The sequence below is a fragment of the Rhinolophus sinicus genome, linkage group LG03, assembly GCF_036562045.2.
Source record: "Rhinolophus sinicus isolate RSC01 linkage group LG03, ASM3656204v1, whole genome shotgun sequence".
Taxonomy (NCBI): domain Eukaryota; kingdom Metazoa; phylum Chordata; class Mammalia; order Chiroptera; family Rhinolophidae; genus Rhinolophus; species Rhinolophus sinicus.
Window position 1 is genome coordinate 58,464,558 of NC_133753.1, and position 19,548 is coordinate 58,484,105.

The window sequence follows — 19,548 nt, forward strand, 5'->3', positions numbered from 1 at the left end:
TGCAGCTGGCACTGGCGGCCTGAAGTGGGAGCAGCGCCTGGAGAAGGCGGGAGGAGCCCGGCCCGGGGGACGGGCGGCGGGAGAGCGGGACCCCGGCGGCGCGGCGCGCTTAAGGGCGCAGCGGCGCCGCGGAGCGAGCCCGGAGCGCGGCGAGAGGCGGCGGGAGCCGGCTGGCGCTCGGCATCATGCTCAGAGGGGGGCTGTTGGAGGTCGCCCTGGGATTTACCGTGCTTTTAGCGTCCTACACGAGCCATGGGGCGGACACCAATTTGGAGGCTGGGAACGTGAAGGAAACCAGAGCCAGCCGGGCCAAGAGAAGAGGCGGCGGAGGACACGACGCGCTGAAAGGGTAATGGAAGCGGCCAGCTCCTTTGGTGTGGGTCTCCCCTCCCTCTTCTCCCGAGTATCAAGATCCAGAGAAACTGACAGGGCCAACTCACATTAGAAGGATCCTTGACAAGACTCCCCGGGGGGCACCTTAGAGGTGCAAGGGTTATCCAGTCCTCAGCGTGTTCGAGGCTAAACCACCTTGCACTTACTCTTTAAGGATTTCTGCCCCTGAGGCGAGGTCATGGTTAAAAGTAATCTTGGTCCATTGTCGGGGCTGATTTTGGGAGACCAGAAGGATTCTTTGAGGAAGAAGGGGAGGAGCTGTGACTGAAAGTCCATTTCTTTCCTTTCATACCATTTCTGGTTGGGTTTAGGGGAAAGGACTTGCTTTCCTTGTAGGCATCTTTGCAGATGCTCCATTTGTAAGGGACAAGGAAAGGAACAGATTCCAATGACAGACAGAAAAGACACACAGTTAATGGTTGGCTTTCCTCTAAGTTACACTTATTAAAATTAGGGACTGAGTTTTTCTAAGTGTTACTACTCTTCAGATGTCTACACTGGAAGCAAAGTAGGGTAACAGTTTCTGAAAACATGTCTTCTGGGTTGTAAGGACCTCTTCATTTCACTGGGGCAGTAATACTGCTGTGACCCGACCTTAAAAAGTGTTTCTAACCAGTGGTGTATGCATGTACATGCAGTTGAGCATGTCACCAGCTTTCTGTGCCCCTATTACAGAAAATGTGTCAGCAGGAAATATTTAAATTAGGCAGGCTGCGTGTGTAAGACTTGTCAGTTCTCTGAATTGAAGAAGAATCAAATACACTGCTTTTGAAATTGTTCAGATTGAAAGAGAAATCTCTTTCTGAGACTGTTTAAATGTAAGCCTCCATAGAAGCAGCAGGATGGCCTGTAAATGACCCATTTTATATTCTGGAGGAGCCTGTTAAATGAACCCAGACAGGGAATACACAGAGGTTTTCTATTAAGTTCTTATGATTCTCATTGTTGCTCTTTTTTGAGTAGTTCTGCCAGCTGATTATAGGGCCCTGAGTGACCAAATGATGTTGCCCCCTGGGATATGTGGCGAAACATTTCACTTATTCTTTTTTGTTTTGGACTGTTTTAATTATGTGTGTAGTGACATTTGTGTCTGTATGGCCCAGGTAGGGATGAAAAAGTGCAGTCAACTGACAGACCAGCTTTTGAGTCCTTGTGTAGGCTGGGGACACAACACGATCGTCTGGGCCAAGCACTTAGGCTGTGGTACAATATGCATGGCTTTCTGAACCCAGGAAAGAGTTATGATTGATTTATTTCTGACTCGGTCTTTGTGGAAAGTAAACCCAGGATTCCGACAGTGTCAGGAAGAAAGTTTGCTTATCACGGTAAACCTAATCCTGATCAGACAGCAGGCATTTATTGCTCTGGTTCAAGGCCCATGACAAGTTCAATAGATGGACTGAAACTCTGATTTTCATGTGTTCTCAAAAAGACCTCATTTTTCCTTCAAAAATATTCCTGCTATATAATTTTATCTTACTAGATAAGCTTGATACCATTGTTTCCATAGAGAGAGAGGAAGTGAGGATTTAATTTTGTGGCTGAAAATCTGCAGGGAGACATTAGGCCTGGCCAGACATTTGTCTCATCTCTATGTGCTGTCACCAACCAGTGTTTCCTTGGGAGGCACAGACTCAGTGTGAAAACAGAAACTAAGCTTTGCTGCTTAACAGGATGTCCACACTTTTCCTCACACCAGCACTTACTTCTGTTGGGTTTTACATTTGTTATGACTATAGAGAGATAGCCTTCTCTGTTCCTCGTAGTATTTAGTTACTAAAACAGACATTACCCTATTGCAAACTATTTCTAAAGCCTTCCTAAAAACATGATATTAAGTAGAACAGCAATTAAGACGGCTCCTAATTCTCATTTTATCTTTAACACTATATATATTTTTAATATATATATATTTATATATATATATAGTCTTAAAGATAAAATGAGAATATATATATATATATATATATATATATATATAAAGGTTTTAAAAATAATTACAATTAACCTTTATAGTATAATAATATAATAATAAAATGTATAATATAATAATGAACCTTTATAATACAAGGGTTTTTTATTATAATTCTTATGTTATCTATAAGGTTTTATATATACATAGTTGTGGAGGTAAAAAATGATGATTTAAAAAGATACACAATTAAAAATATTTCTCCACCTACCTCTCAGAGACTATTTTCTTGTGCATTTTTAAAGAAATATTATAGGCATATATATACATATACAAATACATATACACATAAATATATATATAGATGCATGTATGTGTATCCTTTTAAATACATGGAATGTACTGTATAGACCATTCTGAATCTTGTTCACTTTTATATATCTTTAGTGCATCCATCTGTTAACTCACATGCATCTACCTCATGCATTCATTCTCTTGGTGTATAGAAATCCATAATGTGCCTGGAACAGTTCCCTAATGAAGGCTCTTTAGATTATACTTAACTTTTTGCTATTACCAACATTCTTTTACATGCCTTTTTGTGTACATGTACAAATTTATATGTGGTATAAATTAATAACAATAGAATTGCTGGGTCAAAGGTTTTCTGATTCATTTTAAACAAATACCAATTCTGACGTTAAATTTGAATAGCTTTTAAAATGTATTCTCTCTGTTTATTGCTAGTACAGCCTCACATGAATAAGTCTTTGAACCATGCCCTGACATATAAATCATCATGGAAAGCAGTCGTGTGTGACATTTTTCCAGTTATTGCTTGAAATTTCTATTTTTGCTAGTTAAAATATTACGGGTTACAAAATTAACCTACAGTAAAACCTGTTTACCATTTTAATGTAAATGCTCAGTTTCTGAAATGCAAGTGATTTGTAACCCCTAAGTCTGCCTGATGCCCAGTTGGTGGCAGCAACTTTCAGCACCTCACTAATATTTCCTCTATTTAAAAGGTACTTTAAGCTCATCAGTCTCTCCTACAACTACTGCCTTCTTGTCTGTCTCAGGTGTGACAGGTGACTACAGAATTTGCTTTGGTGTTCTCCATGGTATATGTATTCCTGTCCTGTCCCTCACTTCACATACTAGGGACCTGCTTATGTTTTTCCTCCCTGGGCATATAGTCCTAGCATGTCTTTCTCTCCTCCCATCCTGCTGCAGGTGTTTTTTTTCCTTCCCACTGGGCAGCAGAAGTTGTTCCACAGTGGAAATTTAAGCATCCTCAAGTTTCTTCCCAGTTTTCACTGTGTTTTCTTAGAGTAAATCGCCAATTTCTGTTTTTACAGGAATTTCTTTTTATGAAATGAGTGTGGTCTGCATTCACTCTGCAAAACATTACTTTTTCTCTATGGAAATGAGAATTTTGCAAGTTTCAAAAATGTTTTCAAATAGTAAATGTATAGTAGTTTTCCTTTGCTTGGGTGTTGCTTAACATGTGTGAAATGACTTTATAAGAAATAATAAAATTTTAGCTTTATTGTTTGAATTTTAGTTCATAAGAATTTTTCTCAGCCGAATTCTTAACTTCTATGATGAGGCAACAAGTGTGGGAGACAATCCAATTAAAAACACACACAACTCTACTTGAATAGCAGTAGTTATGCACCATTTATTTATGATTGCCTTATTGCTTTAGCTCTAAATAAGGAAATATTAGAGTTTCCTGTCAAAGGGAAAAATTTTTTTAGAGTGAAACCCCCTTTTCCCAAATCTCTGATAAGATGGATTGAGAACTTCTATGCTTGTGGCCTGGTTTATAAGTGTATGAGACTGGTTGTATTTCACACAATCTGTCCCCTTGTGCTTGATTCCTTTTGGTCTTTGTTTATTTGTTTATTTTTTCCAGAGGTCTTGTTCCCAGAAAAATACACATGGAACAGTTCATACACAGGGTAGATTATGTGACGGCAAGCTCCTAGGGATTAATTACACAGAAGTCTGTTATTAAAATAAAGAATGTTAACAAGGAACACTGAAAAAGTTCTGTAGACTTTATAAAGCCCATTTTACTTTACAAAGAGGACTTTAAGACTTCATCTGAAGTCAGATAGGCTAATAATTAAATATGGGGAAAAAGACTCCTGCAGTGGTGTGGTTTGTTCTTGCATTTCTTGAAAAGATTAAGCTAAAATATTGAGACACCATTTAAAAAAAGATATTCTTAAGTAGAAGGTTTCAGCAATTCCACATTTAAACAAGAAGATGGAGACAAGATATTTATTTATGTGATTCATTTTGTAACATTTAAGATGTAGAATTTTTTTATAAAAATTTTTTTATAAAAATAAGTTGTTGGTATTACAAATTAATTAAAACATGCATCAACCACCAGTGAGACGTGTCAGGGCTGATGGAAATGGAAATACAGCCCTATCTCTAAGCTTATTTGGAATTTTAAAGGATATTGAAATGTTTCTTTCTTGTCTTATGTAGCAGATACTAAAAAAGATTATAGTCTTATGCCAATGACTCTAACCAAGCAAAATACTGAACAGATTATTAGGGTATACTCACAGTAATTTATTTGCTTTTTCCTACAATAAACCAACCAACTGTCCTAACCAATTTGGAAATTTTAGCCTTAATTTTTAATGTGAAAATAAGATTTTAAATGTTTCCTTGAAACAGAAGTAAGCTCTACCAACAATTTCTCTGTTTCTAGAAACTAACCCAATAAATGGGCCTATTCAAGCAGCTTAGAATTTTTTTCCATGAAATTTTTTTGAGAAAACTGAAATCAGAACTATATTAGGGCTGAATTCTATGGCAGGCATATGGAAGTTTAATGTTTCAAGTGGATTAAGTTTGATTTTCCCATTAGATTGTAAAATCATCAATGGCAAGAAATCTATCATAAGCATTTTAACATTAACTTATCATTAGTTAGGATTTCAAAGAGTTCATTAGTTCAGGAAACCTTGATTCAATGCCAGCCTGAATTTAGCTCTGAGGAATGCCAGAGGCTTACAATCCATAGCCTAGGGGGCCTTAATATTTGGTAGCAGAATCAGAGCATTACAGGAACCAGGAGTCAACAGAAAGGTAATAGAGGGCATGGAGTCTAGGATTAAATAAAAACAAATAATAATAACTGTAGCAGTGGTAGGTGACATTTAGATAACATTTATGTACCAGGCACTGCTCTCAGTGTTTTACATATGACAACTCAATCGATGCCCACAACATCTCTAAGAAATAAGTCCTTTTATAACCTTCCTTTTATAGCTGTAAGAGCTCAGACACACAAAGGTTAAGTTATAAAGACAAAGTCTTAACATTAAATTTACTTTCTCCATTAATTTTAGTTATGATTTTGGTTTTTCATTCCACTAGACAAAAATATGGGACTAAGACATTGGTAAAATTACACTTAAAATTCTTAATATTCCTTCGTGCTCGTTCATAGATCTCAGGTATAGTTAATACCATGGTAATATTTTGTCAAACAATGAAATTTCTCAAACATTTCTGCAAACACACTAATAAAATACCAAAGGAATTATAGAATGTCAGAGCTGGTAGAATCTTTTGTATATATATATATATATATATATATATATATATATATATATACACATATATACACATATATACACACATATATATATAGGTGTGTGTGTGTGTGTGTGTGTGTGTGTGTGTATATATTACCTGAACTTTTATTGAGGATAGTAGATAACCAGATAACCATCAAGGCACTTGCCTGCATCATCCAGGGTTCTGAGCTGGAGACGTTTCTCATTATGTCATTCAGAAGCTCTTGCTCTCATGTCCCATGTGAGAAATTTCTGTCAGAATAGAGTTGCAAGAGATACTCCTTTTTCCATGGGAGATTGGTATGTCTTTTAACTTAAGACACAATATGATGATTTATTTAATTCTTTCTCTGTCATTTTTTCTTTTACCTTGCTTGCCTGTAATATGTGATTTTTATATTAAATTGCAACAATAGCAAGCTCTGATATATCACTCACTATTGTACTCAACATATATTAATTCATTTAACACATAATTCCTCTCTGAGGGAGATTATACCTACTTGCTCATTTAACAGATGAAGAAACTGAGGGATGCAGAGTTTTAGTAATTACCCGAGAGATATAAACCAGTAAGAGACAGTGTTGGGAAATCTGCCTTTATAGTCTGTGCTCTTAATATATTTTACTGCTTCTCCATTGTAATAAATCTTATACCTGGTAAGTTTATTTCTTTTTCCCACATTCTTGATACTTTCATTTCCCCAAAATCTTCTCTTACCATTGTTGTGGGGAAAGACTCAACATTTATTGAAGGCAGATGCAGTCACATGACAAAGGAAACATCATTGTAGAAATGGGATTAATCAGAAAAGACTTCCCAGTGGAAGTCTACCAGGGTCAGCAAACTGTGAATCAAGCTTCCTGTTTTTATGAAAAAAGTTTTATTGAAACAAAGTCATGCCCATTTATTTATATATTATCTATGTCTGTTTTCACCTTACAGGGGCAGAGTGGAGTAGTTGTGACAAAGACTGTATGGCCTGGCAAAACTGAATTATTTGCTATTTACTTTACAGAAAAAATTTGCCAACCTCTGGTCTGTGTGATAGATAAGTGACTATCTGCTAGGACTGAAAACTTCTTGAAGGCAGAATTCTCGTTTGTTTTATTTATTACTAGGGATACCTAGGAGCTGGACACATAGTAGGAGTTCAATAGACAATTTTTGAATGTCTGACCAATTTTGATTGACTGACTGACTGTGGGAGGCAAATTATGTGAATTAGAGCTTGGAGGAAGTACGTGAGAGTAATGAAGAAAAATGTGAGTGAAAAAGGCATGACTAAAAAGGATATGAAGTGTTTGATGGAGGGACACTGAATACAAAGGGCGGGGTTTGCACTGTCTGACTCCAAGGGGCCCAGCTCATAGTGTAGCCCATGAAACAGTGCCCCTGGAGTTGTGCTGTTTGCAACCTTGTGTGCCTGTCCCTAGAGAGTGACATTGTCAGGGTGGAGAGAGACTAGAGAACACATAATATTGTTGGGAAAGGTGAAGATTCTAAGATGAGAACATGATCGGATCTTTGCCTCTCTGGCAGAGGTGTGAAAGGTGTATGGTTAGAGAGAAGGGAGACTAGAGACACGGAGATTTGGGAAACTAATATAGGAGTCCTGTTGAGGGTGGACGATGGCCTGAATAACTAGTGGAGGGAGAAGAAGCTCAAGTTGTATCAGAAGTAACACGAGCAGTAGTCAACCACTTGGTTGTAAGAGGCAAAGGGACAAGGCACGTAGGATGCTTCCACCTTCATATATATTACAACTATTGTACAACAAACATAGCACCATTCGTGAGAAGCACAACCAATCCTAGTCCTCTAGTACAAGGAAACAAGCTGTTTTCATCTGTGAGTGTTCTGGTTATCTTATTGCCATGTTACAAATTACCCTCAAACTGAGTGGCTTAAAACAACAATTTTATTTCTTATGCTTCTGAAGGCCAGGAATTTGGACAGGGCACAGTGGGGATCCTTGTCTCTGTTCTCTACAATGTCTGTTGAGGCTCGAATGAGCAAGATGCCTTCCTCACGTGTGTTTCTGGTTTTGTGATCGTGGGCTGGCTCCTGCAGCCCTGTTTACTTTGGTGTGTTTCACTAAATGGACAGATAAAGGAGGGGAATAAAGGAAGCAGAGAGGCAATTGTCTGGCTCCGTTGGGGGACTTTCATGTTTGAAAGCTCTCTCCTGTGTGATCTCCTGCCTGGGCCTGCCTCTGGGGATGGAGCCACTGAGTGTGTGTTTTCAAATGGGGAAACTGAGCCCCAGGTACAGCTACCAGGCCTTGCTCAGAGTAAGTGTCTGCGGGGCTGGGTCTTGAATAATAGCCCCTTGACCCTGGCTCTCATGCTTTAACCCCATATAGTCACTGAAAAACTGACTTGAATGGCTGAAAGCTGGCTGGAAGTTGTTCAGTGGACTCATGTTTATCATTGTTGGCTGCATTCCTCAGTTCTCCATACAGTCTCAGATTATCCCCCTCTCCACACGGCCTTATTACATGGACTTTCCAGCAACATAGCCAGATTCTTTACATGGCAGCTCAGGATCCCAAGAGCACAAAAGTGGAAGCTATCAGACTTTCTTCAAACTTAACCTGGAATTGCATGACCTGTAATTTCATGCAAGTCACAGACCTTGCCCAGGATCAAGGGTATGGACTAATAAGGTCTACTTCTTGATGTGAGGAGCAGCATGTATCTGCAGGGACGGGAGGAATTTTGAGGGACATCACTGGAGATTAGCTATCACAGGGAAGGAATGGGTTTTTGAGCACGATAATTGGATGTTTTAAATTTTAATTCTAACTTGACTGAGTCTGATTGGCTTAGTTCCCCATTGAAGATGCTTCATTGTATTTTGCTACTGTGACCTCATAATGAAAAATGCTACATGAACGATGTGTCTCCATGTTCTTTTAGACTAATTGTAAGGACATTGTTCTTAGGTTGTCCAGTTTCGCATTTAAAGAATTCACAAATCCCAGGAATGAGATTATAGTTCCAATAAACTGGCCAATTTTGTTTTAGTCAAATATAAGAATTAAAAAACTCCTTAAATTTCCCCCTTTTTCCTTTAGCTTTTAAGAAACTCAGGGACAAATTTAATGCACAATCACTTTAATTTATTAACTTTGGTATTTGGTATGTTTTGCCTTCCTTCTGTATGGGATGGGATTTTACTTTCCATTTCTATTACTAGCCCCATTTTTATATATCTGTTCATGTAATTCACCTCAAATTTTTTAAATCAAGGATTATAATTAATAAAAACATGTAGGGGCTGTCGGTTAGCTCAATTGGTTAGAACATGGGTGCTCTTAACAACAAGATTGCTGGTTCGATCCCCACATGAGCCACTGTGAGCTGCACCCTCCACAACTAGATTGAAACAACTACTTGACTTGGAGCTGATGGGTCTTGGAAAAACACACTTAAAAATAAATAAAAGTTTAAAAAAGAAAGATGTGCAATTGCCAATAGAATTGGTGTTGTGAGCCGAACTCTATTATTATTGTCCTAGATGGAATAAGCCACATTGTTAATAGAATAAAACTGGATTAGGAATATAGTCTTGTTTTGACCGTGGATCCAATACTCGATCAATTAATAGTTTTAAGTTCTTGTGATTTTACCACTTTCTCAAGTTTTTGTTTTTTGTTGTTGTTAAAGTTATCACTGAGTCTATTTATTCAACCCCCTCAGAGTGGAAATGAGGGAGGAAAATTCCCTGTCTCCACGATTCCCAGCTGAAGATGTATTCCAGACATCAGGCAGACTCAGTGCGGGAAACTGCTCCATTAGACAAATTATTTTGTTCAGTGTTCTGAAGGGTTGTGAATTCCTAGACCATCAGTCATACTTACATTCAAATATTAGTATCTGAGCACATGCAAGTCCAAATATAGGACAACCATTTGTGATGTTGGTATTGGGAGACAGGATTTATGTTGCCCTATGGACACATTATGTCTGCTGATAAGTTGTGGACTTTGTGGTTTTTGAACTGAAATACTATGATATCTCTATTAATAAAGGGAATATATTCTAGGGACAGGTTTTTGTTTTGTTTTTCTGTTTCTTCTTTTCTTCCATCTTCCTTTTTTCCTTCTTCTTTGTTGTCGATATCTTCTCCTTTTTATTTTTATTTTTCACTGTCATCACATTTTTTTCTTCTTGTTGTAAGTAACTTCATAAGCTGAGCTACAAATAAAATAGGGATAATAGGAATATCAAATAAGGTTAAAAGGTTAAGAAAATTAAATTCTAAGTAAAATCTTAAATTTTTGCCTAGGGAGTCTTGGGTTGTTCCAAAAGAAAACTGGAAGTAAGTATTTTTGTTAGAGGAGGGAAGGAGAAAGATTGAGGGAGGCAGGAGAAGAGAGTTGGGAGGAAGTTCTGGAGGAAGGATTCCAGCCAGCCAGTGGACCTGAGCTGGACAGAGCAGTTGCCGGGTGCTGACAGGTACTAATGACAGCTCCCTCACTCCTGGCAGCCTTGGTACCAGGTGACCTGTAGCCTTAACCAGCCTCTTCAGGGGACCAAGGACTTTAGGAAGAGAGTCAGGGCGTGAAAGAAAGACAGACACTTGGATGCCAGAAAAGATTCCTGTAAAAAATTTAGAGAAATATAGTGAAGAAAATACACAGATAAATTCATTATTTATTATGCACCTATGTATATGGTGCTATGTAAAGTTTGGTGCATCCTGCTTTCCCCATGGATCATGGTTTATTGTCTGTCATTTCCTCTACCCATTTAGTGCTAATTTATGATTGTGTAATCAGACCTTAATAGGTGCCTTTGATGAATTAATTTTAAAGACTCCTCTTGTTTTTAATTTTTTTTGCATATGAAATTATGACTCAGATCTCCCTCTATAGTCAGATCATCCATCTTTATAAAAATATTACAATATTAAAGTGATAGTGGGGCAGACATTAAACATTCATAGGCTGAAACTGAGGCCCAGAGGGAGTACCTTAAAAAGTGCTTGAGAAACTTATTTTCTTCTCTACTTTATGAAGTTGGTAAGTGCGGAAGCTGAGCCACACGGTGGCAAGATCTGATTTAAGGATTCATGTGACATTGCATAGGAGGTTATGCCTCCCTTTTGTCTTCATACCCTGGAGAGGGTGTTAGTATCTGCAAGTCCTCAACTGTGTGGCCAACCTGCATCCTGTGGGCAGCGGCATTTTTCTTCTCCTTTGTTTGGGCTCAGGTAGTGTGATCAGTCTCTTAGTGGTCAACCCTGAGGCTGGACACTAGAGTTTCAGCCCCTCAGTGCTACCTTGCAATCAGTGGAAGTCTCCAGATTCAGTGGGGGTGAGTGGGATGAGCTTTTCAAGGAAGGTAGTTGCCAACGAGGGTAGCAGTGAGAGGGTGGGAGAAGGAGCAGTGAGGGTCTTCTCTGAGAGGCTGAAGGGTAACCACCCCCCACCTCCATCCCACAGTCACTCTTCTAATTAGTAATTAGAGTGTCAAATGTCCTGGGATGGGCCATGGCAATTCTAGGTCTGTCAACTTGGACTCTTGTCATAACTTGCTGATTCAGTTATCTCTGCTACTAATTTATATATTTGAGTCCATGTAATAAGCATGCCAATGAAGGAAAAAAACTTAAATTCTTATCTTTTCTTCTATATCATCTAGCCCAATACTTTTGCGGAACATCTGCCTAATCCAAGTGACTATTTATTGAGCGTTGGCTGTGTTTGAATTGGACCTAATGCTTAGTTCTCAGAATGAACACCGTGTCTCAGGCCTGCTGATATTGTTATCTTCTTTCTAATGATTCTAGGCAGAACTACATTTGGAATATCTTTCTTTCGCTTTATTGCTGGGGTAATGCCTGAAGTGATGTGGGCAAGCGCTTTGCAGGGAAGGACTTGATATGCAACCTTACAGTGGACAAATAGTTTTTAGTCTTCCATGGACTGCTGCTGCTTCACATCCTAAAGTTTAGGCCACTGACCTCAAGTTTGCAAATTTTATACCCCATTACCACCCTGTGAGTTCTGTATTCCCCAGGGCCACATAGTTGATGTTTTAGCTGGAATCCGAGAAAGTGTCTGAACATTTCCTGAAGAGTTGGCTAGGAGCGATTTGGCAGTTCAGTCATAAAAACCCAGAGCTAGTTGCTGGGGTATACGTTATAATTACCTCACACTGTTTCCTATTTGAGCCTGGTTGTGGGTAGCAGGGTAGATTGGCATGGCTTGTGGGACTGATGTATTTTAAAGGATCGAGGACTCATTTTCAATGAACGCTAACCATCGGCCATGTTTTCAGGGAGGCTTGGAAGTGTGGACATAGGCTTGCCTGGGGTCAAATCCTGGCTCTAGCACCTACTTGGAAGGAACCTCAGACAAGTGACTTGACCTTTCTGAGCCTCACTTGTCAAATGAGATTATAATACTCACCTTTCTGGGTTGTCTTAAGGTTTAATGAGAGAATACATCTCCAGTTCCTATTACAGTGCCTGATGTATTCAGCTACGGTGATGAGGAAAATTGTAATTCAGTCACAGATAAGGAAAATGAGGGGTGGAGTCATACAAAGAGGCTGGATTTTTCCGGCCAAAGTGAAAAATTAGGTAATCGTTAGTATCTGGATACCACAATCTTCACTTTCTCTTTTTGGAACTGATTATTTTCAGAAACAAAGGAAGCAAACTTGAACTTCAAAATTTCTTAAAATATAATTTCAGTGGAAACTTTGTGGAGATCTGGTTATACCTAAAGTCAGTATGCAGATAAGGTTTTTATTTTTAAATGTCCCCTTCCCACAGATGTGTTGCTTTTATTGGGAAATAAATTTACTAAGTATCATTCCTTATTAATATTTTCCCCTCAACTCCTCCAAAGAAGTTTGCATTGTTTTATTGGCAGATTTGGCAAATAGGCCTTGTCTCTTTCCTGACACTTTGTGAAAGGAATTTAAGTTTTAAGAAATGGAAGAACTGGCCTGAAACTACTTCTTTGGCGGCAGTGCAAAGAGATACCCTGAAAGATAGTACTGTTTTGTGGTGAGGTGGTTGGCCATTTTTTGAAAAATGCTTTCAGAATAAGGGTTTGGTTATGATCAAGCAGACAAGAAGCCATACTACCTTTCAGCTCACGATCTCAGAGGTAAAGAGATAAACTCTTTCCCTCCTTCCACACATCAGATCTCATAGAGAAGTTTGGCACTGTTCCTGTCATGTGGTCATCTCTGTGGCCAAACAAATGGGGTACACGGGCTAGCCAGGCCTGAGCCATGTGGAATGGGTTCCTCTTAAGAAAGAGGAGTTTGGCTCACAAAGAAGAGGAAGGGATGCTTGGTGGGTAAACAACACATCTGCACCCAAATCAAAAAAGCTCTTTTTTTCATAGAGTCGGTACTTCTTCAACTCACTCTGTTATTACCGTTCTCTCTGGGTGCTTTGTGGGCAGGTCTCACTTGAATGATTTAGGGCCAGGCTGAGTCAGTTTGGCCACCCCTGAGAAGAGCCATGGCCTTCACTTTCCAACTGAGCATTTCCTTCCTTTGGCTTCATGCTTTGCAGCAACATCATGCTCATTCAGTACAAAGGGATTCTTATTTGTTGTTGTTTTTCTTCTGTGCCCTATTTCTCTTGAGAAAATGAATTTTTTTTCATTTTCTTTTAATGATTTCCATTTTGATTTTAATGAGAGTTGACTTTCAAGAGATCTAAAACTATTGAACATCCGGGAAAGTGGAACAAAACATACATGATCTTAATTGAGGCAAAGCTTTGGTAGAATTCCTAAACCTAGCAGCACCCTTACATACCAGCCTTTTGGTTAACTGATTGGCAATAAACTCTAAGAAGTTGTGGTTGCTGCATATTTATTCACAGCCTACAAAAATAAGAGTGCTTTAAATAAGGAATAGTTTGAACAGATAATAGTTATTTTTCTATTTGTCATTAAAAATGTTTGGTTTCCCAATACTTCCCATCCCCTTGGAGTAAATCATATCACTACCAATACAGTCAAAGTTTATAAAAAAGCAAAAATATAAAAACAAACCAACAAATACCAGGTACTTTCTATGCTCTACTAACTTCTCAAGAAAGAAATAAACCTCAAATAAGAAAATAAACTTTTTAAAGTTTTGAAAACCTTTCAGGAATTTTACTAGAATATGCAAGCCATTTTTTCCTTCCTTTTTTTCCAGCAATTCTGGCTTTCTATTAAGTGATATTGTTGACCATTTGATGGAATTCTAGACAACAGCGTCTTCTTTGACCTTGGATTGACTTATCTGCTTATTTGCATTTGAGCCCTTCCTTGAAAAATAGGTTAACACATATTCTCACGTATTGAAGAATCAGAAAATATACTAGGATTGCTTGCTAAATGACTTCCTCCTTTCAGTTCATATTTCCCATGACTAAAGAATTTTTCCGTTTGTGAACAGAAAAGCCAAAATTCAGCCCTTCTATGGACCTGATACAAATCAATCCCTTCAAACTTATTTTTTTGTTAACTGATGGGTTTATGTTTGTTACTAAGGAAGATAAGATATACTTATGAAAATGAATCATGTCAACATGTAGTTGTAATGCCCAAGGGAACCTATCTCCTGGGCTAACATACTTAATTATTTGCTCAAGGGTAGTTAAGTCATTTATTCTTGGATTCCTTGTCTAATGAACATTAATCTTAGTAGCCACATACTTGGAATTTGTAGAAACACTTTGGTTAATTCTTGGCACTTATTTAAGATGGTAAACATGTTGGGATTGGACTGTTATTATCTCTAAATAGGGATTCCCATCTCTCTTAAGAATGTTGAGTTGAATAACAGATAAAGGTGGTTCTTCAAGTGAATGAAAAAAGAAAGCAAAAATGTGAGGTCATGATGGTATGTAGGAGGGTGAACTAGGCTAGATGCTGTTCAAAGTTGTTGTTTTTAACATGGAGGATATAAAATATATACAAAACTAGAGAGAATAATACAGTGAAGCTCCATCTTCAGCAGTTATCAGTTAATGGTCAGTCTTGTTTTATCCATTTCTCTTTCCCACCACAGATTATTTTGAAATAAATCCTTGAAAAAATAATATAATTAATGAATATTTCAATATGTGTTTCTAATAGATAACGGCTCTTTAAGAAAAATAAACACAATAGCACTATCACATTTAAAATCATTAATTAAAAATTAGCATCAAATATCCAGGATTTAAATTTCCCTGGTTAAGTCATAAATTTATTTATTATTTTAACAGTTTGTTCAAATCAGGGTCCAAATACAGTTCATATTTTATAATTGGTTGATGTGTTTCTTAAATATTTTTAAATATATAGATTTTCCCTTTGTCATTTTTTACCTTGTAATTTACTTATTGAAGAAATTAGTGCATACTGTATAACATCACTTATGTGTGGAATCTAAAAAGCCTAACAAACTCAGAGAAAGAGTGAACAGAGTGGTAGTTACCAGGGGCTGCTGGAGGGTGGGGGATATGGGGAGATACTGGTGAAAGGATATAAATTTCTAGTTATAAGATAAACAAGTTCTGAAGATCTAATGTACGGAATGGTGATTATAGCTAGTAATACTGTATTATATACTTGAAAGTCACTAAGAGAATAGATCTTAAATGTTCTCAGCACCCAAAAAAGAAATAGTAACTATGTGACAAGGTAGAGGTGTTAGCTAATGCTATGGTAGTAATTATTTTACAATATATAAATGTATCAAATCAACACATTAAACTTACACAGTGTTATGTGTCAATTATATCTCAAAAGAGCTGGAAAAAAAAGAAAAAGGAATGTGTTCATGTCCTGTAGAGCAGTGCTATTTAAAATGCTAGTCCATAAACTGCTCATTACCAGTCTGGGTTGAGATGAGAAGCATGTGCCAGAATGCAAATCCAGCATGGCTCTAAGCACAATATTTAGCTCAGCTTATACATATTTCTTTTCATAGCCAGACTCTCTATGAAGGAAGCAGTGAGGTGATGTATTCCATCGTAAGCTCCTTATCTCATTCTAGATCAGTAATACAGAGTGTGTGGGCCAGCATGGGCTAGTCCTTGGACCACACGTGGAGTCCACTGCTGCAGTTTCTCATAGTCTATTGTTGACTGCATTCCAGTGGTGATGGTGCTTATTGTGTTCCTCTGTCCCCTGTGTTTGCTGTGACTTGTTAGAGCTAGAGGCTTGATCCAATTCAGAATCAACGTTTTGGTAAGAAGACTTTATACCTGGTACATGTACTTCCATGAGGAGGCCCATCATGTCTGCTAGTGTCCCTTTTTGGGATGGCAATAGCCATTGGTGATCATTGTCTAGATCCTTAATTTACTAAGGTAGCAGCATGGGAATATTTGAGTTCTGTCACTTCCTCTTCATGTATTAACAGTGCAAAGTTTTACACCTAGTTTTGATCTTACACTCATTGCTTCACAGCCAGCAACGTCTACAATGCTGCCAGGTCTGCTTTTTCCACCTCTGTCTGAACTGATCCATGAGTGTGAGCGTTGTGGGAAAATTATTTAATATCTGATACTAAGGATAAGCAATTATGAGGTATAAAATTGTGGAAAGTTTACACAGAGGAGCCTGGCACTCGAGAGGGCAGAAAAGGAAGGATGTAATTATGCAAGGCTCCGTTGCTCTCCCCGTATCCCATGCTTTTGTGTGAGAGTCAAGATGGAGAAACCCAATATGTTATTTTTATTTTACAGTAAGAGTTTCAGGGCAGGGTCATGAAAAGTTGGTAAGATTTTGGACTATGGGTAGGAAGAAGAGGATGTTTGCAGATATTTTAACATTCAGAAGTGAATGTGCTTTCTTTTCAACATTGCTTTCTCAGGAACACTCCTTTTTATTCAAGAAATAGGGAATTTTAATTAAGCTTATTGTGGCAATCATTTCACAATATTTGTGCTCTAGCCTTTAGAATTATACCGTGCTGCATGTCAGTTACATCTCAGTAAAATTGGAAAACAAACAAAAAGACATTATATGGCTTTAATGATTCAAATGAAAGATTCTGGAAAACACTGGTATATTGAGATCCACTTGGGAAAGGAATGCAGAAGAGAAGAGCTGCCCCAGCAACCTCACTCTGAGTGTTTGTAGGGATAGTGTGTGTGTGTGTGTGTGTGTGTGTGTGTGTGTGTGTGTGTGTGTAAGTCGCATTTCCTGTGTGAGTTTCTGTGAAAAAGATATATGCCGTTCCTTGAGCACTGATATATTTCTGCTCCCCACTGTCAAACTCCCAAGTAAATCGCCAGGGTTTTAGACCAGAGGCTTTGTCTCTGGGTGATGCTACAGAGATTTGGAAAGTGTTTAGGTATGTTAGGAGGTAGACTGGGTGGACATATCTCGCTGTTTTTGATACTATCATCTCCTCAGAAGTTGTCACTGTGTTGAAGTTTGGAGTTGGCATTTAGCACCCCCTCTGCTTAATTATAGCTTGGAACATGAACACTGTCATACCTTCCTTCCCTAGAGCTCAAAAGGTGTTGAGAGGACAGTGCTGGCAGCTCAGGCTGAGAGGGAAATCTTTTGGATTGGATTTTGGTAGGAACTGTGCTGGCGGTTGGAATGAGTTGCCACTTTTTCTGTGCATTGGACAGTGTGCCAGTAGCCTCTGATTTAAGTCATAGAGTCGGGAAACTGGAGGGTTTTCAGAATATTATTGTGGTCACCCCGGCCTTCGTGCACTGGGTCAGGTAGTTGCCTGCATGCCCTGATGGTTTTGCTTGAAGGTACTTTTCAAAAGACAAGACACACCCATGTTCAAGTGTATGTACACAATACATTCCAATGGCAGCTATGAGTAGGTTTTGAATTATCCACATTTTGAACCTCTACATTGCTCCCCACCCACCCGCTCCCCTAAATACTGAACATGTTAAGAGCTGACCGATATTTTTACGAGAGGGAACAGGACAGGATATTCACCATGCAGAAGGGATTTCAGAATTTATTGGAGCGAGTATACCTGAAATGTATTCATTTTACCATTGCTTTCCCTTTCCAATCTACTTTGTAAGATCTGTCTTAAAATTTTTGGTTTTGCAGACCTAAGAAAAGAAAACTGGAGTACAAAAAGTTATGCACAAATTAGTTTATATGAGGAAACACATTCTCTTTGGAATATTTATAGAAACATCTTTCTAATAGGTAATCTAAAAAATCTTTAGTATTAACCTTTGAATGTTTTATGAATATATTCTTTTGGTGTCTAATTAGTGATTTATGACATGTTTCCATTGTGTTGCCTTTGAACAATTCACTTCTCTGAATTTCAGCTTCCTTATCTGAAAATGAGCACAGGAATATATTTCCTTGATAGAATTTTGGGGAAGGGTCACATGATTCTTTTGTAAATTATAAAGCTCTCTAAAATTTGCTAACTATTTTTATTCTGCAGTGTGACTTCACATGGACTAGATAAATTCTGATTTAGTCAAACTCCCTCAAATTAATTAGACTGTTTTCATTTAAAGTTTTCCCGGTACCTAAGTGTCTAGAAATAAATGCTTACAACTTTGCTTCAATTGCAAAGTTAGGAAAAAGAAACTTGTTTAGTTCTTGATCCCTAATATTGTGAATTCTTAATGTCCATGAAATAATCTCAGCAACTGCATGCTTTTAGCTAAGTTCCTTTGACTTTTTAGAAAGTTAAACTCTATCAACGATTTATTATCTATTGTTATTGTTGTTGTTGTTCCTTCAGACCAATGTTGTCTCTGTTCTGATGAAGGGTTTGGTAGAGAAATGTTTTTAAAAACCCACTGCCTGTTGACTCCTATGAAGTCAAGTAAGAGATATAAGACCTCTGAAAGCTTTTGTAGCTGTAAAATGTTTCTAATTGATGTATTTGAAACGTGGAAAAACTTCACTCTTATACTCTATGAATTCCATTTATATGTATCTTTTAAATAATATTTTTTGAAAGATTTTATTGGGGAAGGGGAATAGGACTTTATTGGGGTACAGTGTGTACTTCCAGGACTTTTTTTCCAAGTCAAGTTGTTGTCCTTTCAATCTTAGTTGTGGAGGGTGCTGTTCAGCTTCAAGTTGTTGTCCTTTTCAGTCTTAGTTGTGGAGAGCACAGCTCAACTCCAGGTCCAGTTGCTGTTGCTAGTTGCAGGGGGCGCAGCCTACCATCCCTTGCGGGAGTCGAGGTATTGAACTCGCAACCTTGTGGTTGAGAGGACGCGCTCCAACCAACTGAGCCATCTGGGAGGCAGCTCAGCTCAAGGTGCCATGTTCAATCTTAGTTGCAGGGGGCCGAGCCCACTATCCCTTATGGGATTCGGAGGAGTTGAACCGGCAACCTTGTGGTTGAGAGCCCACTGGCCCATGTGGGAATGGAACCGGCAGCTTTCAGAGTTAGGAGCACGGAGCTCGAACTGCCTGAGCCACTGGGCTGGCCCTATATGTATCTTTTCTTATGTATTTAATTATTTTAAAATTAAAAAGAGTGAATGAAATCATATTGATTTCTTAATAGTAATTATCTTTTTCATTCCTTTATTATATTATTTAATTTATTCTAAATATATTTACCTTTTCTTTTTTAAAGTTCTTTTTTAAATTAAAATTTATTGGGGTGACAATGATTAATAAAATTGCATAGGTTTCAAGTGAACAATTC

General features: G+C 38.1%; 1 protein-coding gene across 2 annotated transcripts in view; it reads left to right on the forward strand.

Annotated features, from left to right (window-relative positions):
- FBN1 (fibrillin 1) overlaps positions 1 to 19,548 on the forward strand; it is a 233,403-nt gene that overhangs the window by 1,607 nt on the left and 212,248 nt on the right. For both annotated transcript variants that reach the window (XR_012494755.1, XM_019730687.2), the window contains exon 2: positions 6 to 349. Coding sequence is in view for 1 of the 2 variants with exons in the window: in XM_019730687.2 (XP_019586246.2) it covers positions 186 to 349 (164 nt within the window). In the remaining variant the exon portion in view is untranslated. The remainder of the gene's footprint in view (positions 1 to 5; positions 350 to 19,548) is intronic.